The 10,554-nt window shown below is 45.6% G+C and overlaps 1 protein-coding gene across 1 annotated transcript in view; it reads right to left on the bottom strand.

Moving 5' to 3' along the window:
- Positions 1 to 2,702: 2,702 nt before the first annotated feature.
- The window catches only part of SSPN (sarcospan), a 20,981-nt gene continuing 13,129 nt past the window's right edge, over positions 2,703 to 10,554 (bottom strand). The window contains 2 exon segments of the mRNA XM_010137979.1: positions 2,703 to 3,068; positions 9,494 to 9,580. Coding sequence (XP_010136281.1) covers positions 2,703 to 3,068; positions 9,494 to 9,580 — 453 coding nt within the window.

Raw genomic sequence — 10,554 nt, 5'->3', positions numbered from 1 at the left:
GAACAGGTAGAGGCCAAGCAACATGAGCTCAGCCCCATCTACCAGGAGCTGGCCTCCAGGAGCCCAGTGCCTGGGAGGTGATAGGAGACAGGGATTGAAAACATGGGTGAGATGGAGGTCAAACGATTAAGGAGACAAAAGGCCAGCTCTGGTGGAAATGTTGTTTGGCCGGGCCCAGCCGCCCATCTCCCTCAACAGCTCACTGCTGCCAGACCGCATGTAGCACAACCGAAGCTGCAGCACTGCAGACCAAGCTATCTTCTGAACAACAAGGACGTTTGGGAAAGGGCAGGGTGCGAAACATGCCCTGCTCTGCCAGCAGAGCCTTCCTCTTGTTTTGCCAGCCACTGGGGTACAGTGCCTGGTGGTGAGGGCAGGAGGAATTCCCAAAGCCCAACAGTCATTCAGCCTCCCCTCAATCCCTTCTTTCCCACTTTTTATCTTCATTGTGGAGTGCACAGCCCATGTTTTTAGCCAGAGGGAGGAGCAGGCATGGCTTGGCGGGAGGAAGTTATATCCTCTGCCCAATGCTTCCACAGAGAGTACCACTGGAGCAGTGCGAGGGATGTGGGACAATCCAGCTCCTGAGGTACAAGCAGTAGGTGAGTGGCACTCCTGCATACAGTTTCATGTGGAAGGTCAGCCCTAGCACGTGTCCACGAGCGCTGCTCGCAGCATGCTCCACTGGAGTCAGGGGAGATGAGCTGGTTCCTGCCAATGCAAGACAACCCTGCTAATGCCAGTGGCTGGGTCTTACATCACCAATGCCCTCCCACACACTAGGACTGTCTCAACTTGCTCTGAGCATGCCTGGGAGCCGGGCTTAGGAATTTGGATGGGTGGTGAAACATAGGCAAGCAAACAAGCATCCTTGCAAATGTGCCCTGCATCCACGCTTACTAGTGATAGTTATTTTTATGTGCATAAAAGAGGCTGTTTGGAAGCTGGTCTCAAAGACCTTAATTTTCTGAAACTTCTCACTTTGCAGCTTAGCAGGAAGCACCTTGATGATGCTACATCTACTCTAGAAGCACTTTCCATGACAAAAACTTGAGCATGTACACGAGCAGTCCTCTGTGTGGACCACAGGAGGCTTAACTACCTGTGATCTTCGACCCTGAAGGTAGGCTGCTCTAGCCCTGGTGGGATGTGTGATCATCATACAGAAGACATTTTTGGGGTAGCATTAGAGCTACTTACACAACTAGCATTTTGCTGGACTGGTTTTTTTACTTCCTGAGGGCTATTTTTGCTATAGGAACAGAAAGGGGTTTTCTCTTGGAAGCCTTATAGAAATTTTATTTGCTTCCTCCTTGCTAATGATTAAGCCACAGTTTTTCTGCCATAAGATTGCTCCACCCCACCTCAGAGACACCCTTGCTCTGGCCAGGATCAGGAAATCCCTAGTCATGGCAGGGCGTGAGCACCAGCTGCCTTGCCCTTGCACAGATATATATTGGCAGACAGTGCAAAATGCTGCTGATTGAGAATTGCTCCTACATTTACATTTCCATGCTGTGCAAGTGGAAATGACAGTTCAAGGGACAAACCAACATACTCGTCTTGATATTAGGCTGATAAGACACAAAGCACTTCCAAACACACGCTTTCAGGGTGAAAAAGCACCGACTGAATGTGTTTATGCTGCTTATTAAGAAATCGCTATTCTTTTGCTCTCCTCATTATAAACGATGTCTTTGGGAGACTGGCAGTCTCTTCTTGCTTCCCTTCCTCCACCCCATTTTAAAAACATTCATTGTTTCAGGGAAATTTTTTTCGAGGCTGTTGGCCCAACTCCACTGCTGGTGTGTAAGGCTGATTGTCTTCAGAGGAGTTACACCAAAAATGAATTTGGCTTTTTGGACTTGAAGTATAATTGGTGGAACTGGCTAGACACTGGGTTTGGGAGCCTTCACTTACAACAACGTCAACATATTCTTCCACACGATTAGTGATTTAGGATTCTCCAGTTTAGGAGCCAAAGTCAAGTTTTCTTAAATTGATCTTTTCTCACAAAGTGCTGAGAACTTATACTTCAGAAGTCTGTCTGGGGTCTCAACAGGGCCCACTAAATCACCATTCATACTGTTGTTTATGTATATTTTATATGGTAGTCATCAACATGTTCACTTTGCTGTTGGTCTCAACCTGCATTTGAAGAGGTCTTGAGCTCCCTTATTCATTTTCCGTAGGGCAAAACCCCACCAGGTTAGTGTGGATTATACCCAGAGAATGACAGAGGCAATATATTCCCTAAGCACGATCAGCATAATTATAACTAAACACTTTGGATCAGATCCTAATCTGGTAGAAATCGGTATAGCTTCTCTGAAGGCAGGAACAGATATCTACCAGCAAGGGAAATGGACCCTATTTCTTAACAGCCGTGGCCCTGAAGATGAGTTCCCAATGATTTTTTTAAGCTCTCATTTTGTCTATGGCTATTAAAGATTGTCTTTGGTGAGTATTTTTGTAGCTGCATATTTAGGACTTTGTTACCTCTACATAGTCTCACAAGAGAATTTTCATTAGAGCAGCCACATCAAAAAACTCTTAAAATGATCAAAAAATACATTCATTAAAACCGTGTGAGTGTTCTTCCTTGTCAAAAACCTTATAAACACTCATCCATCCCTGGTATCTATGGTGGCATCATGCTGGCGTTTTCCATTCTCTGGCCACAGCCCCCTGCCAGCCCAACCCTACACTTTCTGTTGCTGGCCTTCAACAGCAGTTAAAGGGTGGAACCTAATGCCCACGTAGAAGACTTGGTATCTGTGTTTCCACATCACAAAGCATGCCGACAGACACACCAGGGCTGCAATCAGATTGAGAACCATCTGCAGAAGTAAGTACAGGTTGAGCATGCTGGTGAGGCTGCCGCAGTCAGCTGCATCTTGATAGACGAAGGTCCTACCAAGGGGATCCGCAGTGTCCATTTTGCACTGGCAGGACTCGAGAATGGTATCACAGGTAAATTTTGTCATCTGCAGATAATGGTGTGCAGCAAAAGCCACTGCCAAAACGCAGGCAACCAGACCCAGGGCACTCAGGAGAAAATACATCAGCTGAAAGAAAGAACAAAAGGGAAAAAAAGAGAGAGAGGAGAGAGAGAGAAAGATAAAATCGCTCTTTTTCCAGTTACTCAAAGAATGAGAACACAGAATGAATGCATGCACATGTACTTCCCAGGTAACGCTTATGCTCTTATGAGCAGCTGGAAGTCCCACAGTCACTACCACTTGTTCTTGTGGGGGACTGCAGCTAACCAGATGTCTGCTGGAGATACCACCCAGCAGAGAGGAAACAGCCCAGGAGGTTCCTGCAGTGCGTGGAAGACAACTTCCTGACACAGCTGGTGAGGGAGCCAGCCAGGGGAGGCTCCCTGCTGGACCTGTTACTTGTGAACAGAGAAGGACTTGTGGGTGTTGGAGACCATCCTGGGCATAGTGATCATGAGATGGCGAGTTTTCAGTTCTTGAGAAAGTAGGGAGGGGCTCAGTAGAACTGTCACCTCGGACTGCCGGAGGGCAGACTTTGGCCTGTTTAGGAGACTGGTTGACAGAGTGCCTTGGGAGGCAGTTCTGAAGGGCAGAGGACATCCTTCAAGAAAGAACTCCTAAAGGTGCAGGAGCAGACCATCCCTATGTGCCAAAAGATGAGCCAGCAGGGTACAAGACTAGCCTGGATAAACAGAGAGCTTTGGCTGGAACTCGGGAAGAAAAAGAAAGTCTACGGCCTTTGAAAGAAGGGGCAGGGCACTCAGGAAGACTACAAAGATCTTGTGAGGCCATGCAGGAGAAAATGAGAAAGGCCGAAGCCCAGCTAGAACTTAATCTGTCCACTGCCATAAAAGAAAATAACAAATGTTCCTATAAATACGTTAAGAGCAAAAGGAGGGCTAAGGAGAATCTCCATCCAAAGAAGGGCAAAGAAGCTGGTGAATGTTCTGGAGAACAAGTACTATGAGGAGTGGCTGAGGGAACTGGGGTTGTTTAGTCTGGAGAAAAGGAGGCTGAGGGGAGAACTTATCACTCTCTACAGCTACCTGAAAAGAGGTTGCAGTGAGGTTAGCGTCAGTCTCTTCTCCCAAGAAACACATAAAATGACAATGGCCTCAAGTTGTGCCAGGGGAGGTTTAGGCTGAATATCAGGAAAAAATTCTTTACTGAAAGGGTTGTGAAGCACCGGAACAGGCTGCCCAGGGAAGTGGTGGAGTCACCATCCCTGGAGGTATTTAAGAGGTGTGTTGATGTGGTTCTGAGGGCCATGATTTAGTGGTGACTAGTTAGTCCTGGGTTAATGGTTGGACTTCATGATCTTAAAGGTCTCTTCCAAATGAAACAATTCTGTGATCCTGTGCAGGTATGCACGCAATGTATTATCTGGACGTTGTGTCCTTCAAGAATTGCAAGACAGCTGTAGTCCCTGGAAATGAAAAGTCCATCAGATAATCTCAAGAATTAGTAATTCTTGCATATTTTACATGAGAATTGACCTGTAATTCTGAGACCTGATGAAAGCACCAAGAAGTCTGTGTCTCTGTACAGCCAGGATATTTGGAGGGAGGGAGAGTCTTCCTGTACTACTGTATCTCTATTGGTTATACTTACAGTCATCAGCTATAAATCATCAGAGATAAATTAGTGCAGTTGGTCTGAAGCAGAGATGAGCAGACTGAGGCTTGGGCTGACATCTTATCCCAGGTTGGGCTCAGAAGTAGGTGTTTTTGAAACTTTGCTCTTGTGTTATTCCTGGCTCTTGTTTGGCATGCCCAAACAAATCTGATTTACACTTGCAAATGAGGCAGCAAGGTGGCCCATCTCCCGCGGATGCAGCCAGTCTGCTTGCTTCTCAAGTCCTGCTGTGGAACGGGAATGCAAATCTCCACGAGAAAGTGCACGCTGCCTCGATCACCTTTCAAAACTTGCCCCATAAACATGTCGGTGAATTCTTTAAAAGGCCTGAAAGAGCAGTGAGTGCCTTTTATCTTCCAGGGCTATGGCATGAGGAGGACAAGGGTCTGCTTGTCACTCCACTGCTCCTTACACCAGTGGCAGCTTTAAAATCGGGTGGCTTTATCAAGGGTAGATAGGCAGAGTCCACCGCCACAAATGCATGGAAATACGCAACAGCTCAGAGCCTTTGTCACTCCAGGTTGTACCTAAGACCTTTGGATACCAGAACATATAGACTTACCTTGCTACTGATAGCTGGAACCAGCAGCTGCTGTGCTGAATACGAAATAGGTGTGAATGTATATTAAAATCATATTCTGCGTTTAGCCAAAATAGCGTTTTTAGTTCTGTTCTGTGAAAACATTTATTTTTCTTTCATCTTATCTGTCAGACACATGGCATGGTTGGGAATCTGTTATTTTAAACAGCAGCTTCTCTTTTTCTCTCTCTCTTAATCTGAAAACCGCAAGAAATCTATCAATATAAAAACATTTTTTATGACCTTGAAACTCCAAGTATGTATGTCTTGATAAAATTTATACTCCTGGTGTATTTGTTTTGTATCCACAGTGTGCATCAATCTTCTTATTCAGCTGCCAGTTTGAAAAAAAAAAAACATATTTGGACTTACTGCAGATCTTAAAGCACTATATACATTTTCTCCCTCCTATCACTGAATCCTTACAGCAAAATCTTCATTTCCAGGACTTGGCTACTATTAAATTTAATTATTTCCCCTCAGCCTCATACCAAGGGCAGCTTCAAAATGAGGGTGGCTCCTATTAAATGCAATGACTTTACCCCTGCATGTTTCAAAGTCAAGGTCCACGGGGAAGGTGAAAGCGGAAAATGGGGACACCTCCTCTTATAAAGCTCAAAGAAAATGGAGTGCTACTGACTGAGGGACCCCCTCCAAAAGATGGTGCAAATGTGTTTGATGCGGAAAATGGAAAATGAACAAACATTGATCACTGTTTGTCTTCTCTGAAGATGACAGCTCTTCTGCAATCTAGACTGGATTCAGAGTAGCAGAATACAGAATCAGGCCTCCTTTAATAACTGAGGTATTAAGCCAAGACTACAGAATGTACCTGATCCTTCCTTGGCAGATATTTTATTTAGCTGCCAACCTCTGTCTGAAGTCAGGACAAAATAGCATGAAATTCACAGCCTAAGCCATGCTCCAAGTACAGTGAGCAAGAATTTGCTTGTTGTGTACCTAAAGGGAAGGAAATCTCAGAATCGAATACACAGGCAGTTAGAGCAGTCTTCAGAGAGGAACCAAGATGAGTGGGGACATAAGGCAATTTCCAAATAGCTTATTATTCTCACAAGGTGTTTGCAGAGGATTCTCTCTGTGAGCTGCTTAAAATTATCACATTTGCAAATATTGAAGGTGAGGTAAATGCAAATAGGCCTGTGAGAGAGCACAAGACAGAGAGTGCTGAGATCTCAGCAGCAGATTGATGACACGCAGGACCTGAAGGCAACTTCAACATCACAAATACAGCTGTGTAGTGAGCTCTGCCCAAGAAACAATAGCTTGCCACTGAAAAACTGTTTTTTAACGGCCTCAGAGAGATAGGCACTGTGATTGCTGTTTAAATAGAATGAGAAAAGGGAAGCAGGGAGAGACAGCATACAATGAGGTCAGAGCATGGCAGCTCATCCTCCTCGCAGTTCCTCGTATGAGAAGGATCCTTTTTAACATCATCTACTGGCAATAGTTTTGTTCCATGCCAAAAAGAAAATAAATAACCTAAGATGGATCGAGTTCAGGTCCTCATGGAACATCTTCTTGTAGTTATGAAAGGTGAAAGCACAAGGGTTTGCAGATGTGGATCCACAGCTTAGGCACGAGCCGGTGCGGGGGACACGACCTGTGGTGTTGTCACAGTGCAGGCTGCTGGGGCCGGGTGGTCAGGAGTAGAGGGTGTTATGGTACTCTGGGAGATGCTGTGATGAGGACCACGGTAAGTGACCTGTCAAATATTAGCAGATAGCCCAGGAAGTCCACAGAAGATCTCGAGATTCTTCCTATGTATTCTTTCCTTTTTTGCCAAGGGAAGAGGACCTCCCCTTTTAAACGCCTAACAGCTGGGCATGCTTCTTTACCATGATACAGAGCGTGCTTCCTGCAGACAAGAGATGGGGCAGGGGCAGAAATTCAGCCCGGGACTCACCATTGTCCCCCCAAAAGGCAAAGCCATCTTCCCTTTTGGTGGTGGCTGTGCTGCAGATACTCACAATAGTCTCAGGAAGGGAAGTCTGCTGAAAGCAGTTCTAACAACCCCTTCCCTAACAGGATCCAGGGCTCATGGAGTCGTGAAATGAAAGAAGCATCTGTTGAGAGGGATGAAGGCAGAGAGCACTGCACAGGTCTCCTCCTGTTTCCCACCCTGAGGGAGTCATTTGCAGTGGTCATTAGATCACCTTGGGGGTTGATTAAAATCCCCCAGGCCCCTGCGTGTGTGCGTGATTTTCCTCCCAAAGTGACCCTTGGACTATGCAAGTTATCCCAGGGTGCTTACTGCATTCCAGGGAATCCCAGACAAGATCTTCTTGTAGGATGATGCTTGGTAGCCTCAGCGGGCACCAGCCCACCACCAGCCACTAGCATGAGGGCAGGGCCTGGGCTGGGGAGTGAGTCCCCAGGAGGACAGTTAGGGCAGATAGTGCCGAACCCAACAGCACTGCTATCTTAGGATTGGAATTTTGCATCCTCAGCCTTGTCACAGAAGAGCTAATGTTAACTGGTTTTTTTTTCAGAGACAGCCTTTAGCTGACATTTGAAGATCTGGGAAGTGATACTGGAGATTTAGACAAGTCCTGAGTGATCAAAGCCCTGGAGAAGAATTTTAGCTCCTACTTTGTTTAAAATAGGTACGTGCCCTGCAGCCAAAAGCCTTTGGTCCACAGCATCAGCAAGGAGGGGATGCACTGTGGGATACCAGCTCCCACTGGGGATGTGTGACAGGAGAGGTGAACAGCCGGGGATGATTTGTGGCGTGCTGCAACAGCAAACCCTGGGGAGGTGGACTTTGGAGAGGAGGTGCTTTGTGCAGGCAGCAGTCCATGGGCTACTGACTGAACCAGAAGCCTTTCAAGGGAAAGTTAGGCTCTAATTCCACTAGCTGATGAGGAATAACTGATTTTACATTACTTGGGGAGCACTTTAACAGTGTTTGTTTTCTTGCAGAAACAATGGCTCACATTCCTCACTGCCAGGGTGGGTGGTGTTGCTAAGGGTGGCAGAGACATCTGAGCTGCCCAGCCCTACATGCCGCTCCTGCCACGAGGGATGACTCCCTTCCTGCTCAGCTGCCAAGTTCAATTTAATGCTGCAAGGCAAGCAATAAAACAGCCTGGTGTGGCAGATCCTGCCCAGCCCGGCAGCTCTCTGGGCAGCCAGAAGGATGACTTGCGGGTGTAAAGGTGACTGGGCAAGAATGTAAAGGTAATCAAAGGGCAGAAACAATTATTCTTCCTCTCCCTTTCTTTGTGTAAGTATAGGAGAAGCTTGAGAGAGGCTCAAAAGACACACCGGGGTCTAATTTCTAAGGAAGGATGAAATCCAGGTTTCAAAAAGCTGTTCCTTGCATTAGATTTCCTTCTGCCTTTCTCAGTTAATAACCACTGTTATTTTGTGTTGCTTGCGTTGGTATTTTTCTTGGTTATTATGTGTCTGCAAAATATTAAGAAGCCCTGAAATTTACAATAACAAGGAAAAAAATCTCCCCAAAAATGGTATTAAAACTGCCCTATCTGGAACAATCATTTTCAGCCTTTTTTTCTCAGTTGCTTACCACTGACGATGAGGAACAGTTAGGGAGCCTGAGGCAGGGCGTGCTGCGTAGTTTCCTAGCCTCTCTTGCAATGCTCGGATGGGAATTTGTTTCATGGAAGACTACTTGTCCCCATGGTTTCCTAATGCTTTCCCACGTTTGCTAACGTCTGACCCTGACACAAGGCACCGTGTGCCGAGACAGGGCTGCCAGTGCTCAGGTACAGCCTCCCTCTCCCGGCTAGGGAGGCAGACAGGCAGAGATTTCCAGCCACCTTTTTAATTTGCCTGTGCCCGTGCACTTTCTTATTTCACGATGAGGAGCCAAACTGCTGGGGAGATACTGAGATGCTTCTTAGATCACATTAAAAATTAAAACTTAAATTAACTGGACTCATTTTATGTCACTCTACATCCTACCCAGCTCTTTATGAATATCTCTACTTAATCTGTAACTCCCAATCTTTCATTGAACACTTCCCAAATTATTCCAGGTTTTTAAATCTCTTCGATAGTCTTCAAATATGGCAAATAAAATGTTAACTTACTCTGATTTGAAATATTTATTAGAATTTCACCTTTATAGGCTACTGGAAAATACCTGTCTGGAAAATACCAGAAAACCATTATTGCATTTAAGGTGCATTTTTGCTTCTTTTCATGTGGTCTTAAAAAAAATCCCCAGTATCAACTTTTCTGATTGTATTTAATGACATGAGATGAAAAATAAATTTTAAGAAAGTCAAGGTACCTTTACTGTGAACTGCACACATGTCTTCTCATCGGGTTGGTATGAAATACAAAGTGTAACAAATCCCACTAAGGACACCACACAGACCTGCAAGGGAAGAAATATAAAATCTGTCAACCCACAAAAATAACATTTTTTCAAGCCAAAACACCCTTCTGTGTTAGCAGGACCGTAACTCAAGGAGCAGTGTGTAAGTCAAGTCATTTGAGTAGGGTCTACGGTCATGCATGTAAGAGCCTCATATGTGTGGATACACTTGTGAGGAGGGAAGAGCTTTTAACCTTCACTTTACAGGCACCAAGACACAAAAAATTTACGCAGAGGGACTTTTTGAATCAGACTTACAATGACACACCCCAGCAATAGCCTCCAGGATGTGTTTCAAGATTTCGCCCATATAATTATCAGAAAGGATCTTGCAAGCCCCAAAGCACCACCCTCGCAGATGCTGATAGGTTTTTATGTCACCAGAACAGGTCGTAAATCCGTAACCATAGCTGCTGCTGGACAACAAGCTTTAGAGCAGAGGCTTTCAAGCTTTCCTAGACTACACGCGTTATCAAAGCAGACACTTCTCCTGCATCTGAGACTGCGTTTTAGCCCTGTGGCAGTAGTTGTTGATGGTTAACAGTAATGCAACAGTATTTATGCACTTTATTATTCTTTTAGCTGCCTTTATTATTACTTCTGAAGATTGAGATTTATTTGCAGAAACAGATATTCACTGGTAGGCATTTTCCAGCTGTGAAAGGAGGCAAGATCCTGTTGTCAGGAGCTAGCCTGATAAATACGATTTTCTTTTAAAAGTCATGTTTTCTTTTTAAAGTAGCGTTATCATGGCACTAAGGACTCCATTCAAGTGGCTTCCTCTCCCATGCTTTTGGAGGACCAGTGAGCAGACCTCATAGGAGGAAACAGGAGCCGCAGTTCTGCAACTGGACTGCTGTTTTCTGGCAGCTTCCCCACCGCCCGGTCAAGAGGAGCCAGGTCTCCAGCTGCCCGGTCAAGAGGAGCCAGGTCTCCAGCTGCCCAGTCAAGAGTAGCCATGCCTCCAGCTGCCC

Source organism: Buceros rhinoceros, unplaced genomic scaffold, assembly GCF_000710305.1.
Source record: "Buceros rhinoceros silvestris isolate BGI_N320 unplaced genomic scaffold, ASM71030v1 scaffold8946, whole genome shotgun sequence".
Taxonomy (NCBI): Eukaryota; Metazoa; Chordata; class Aves; order Bucerotiformes; family Bucerotidae; genus Buceros; species Buceros rhinoceros.
This window is presented reverse-complemented; position numbering and strand designations above follow the sequence as displayed.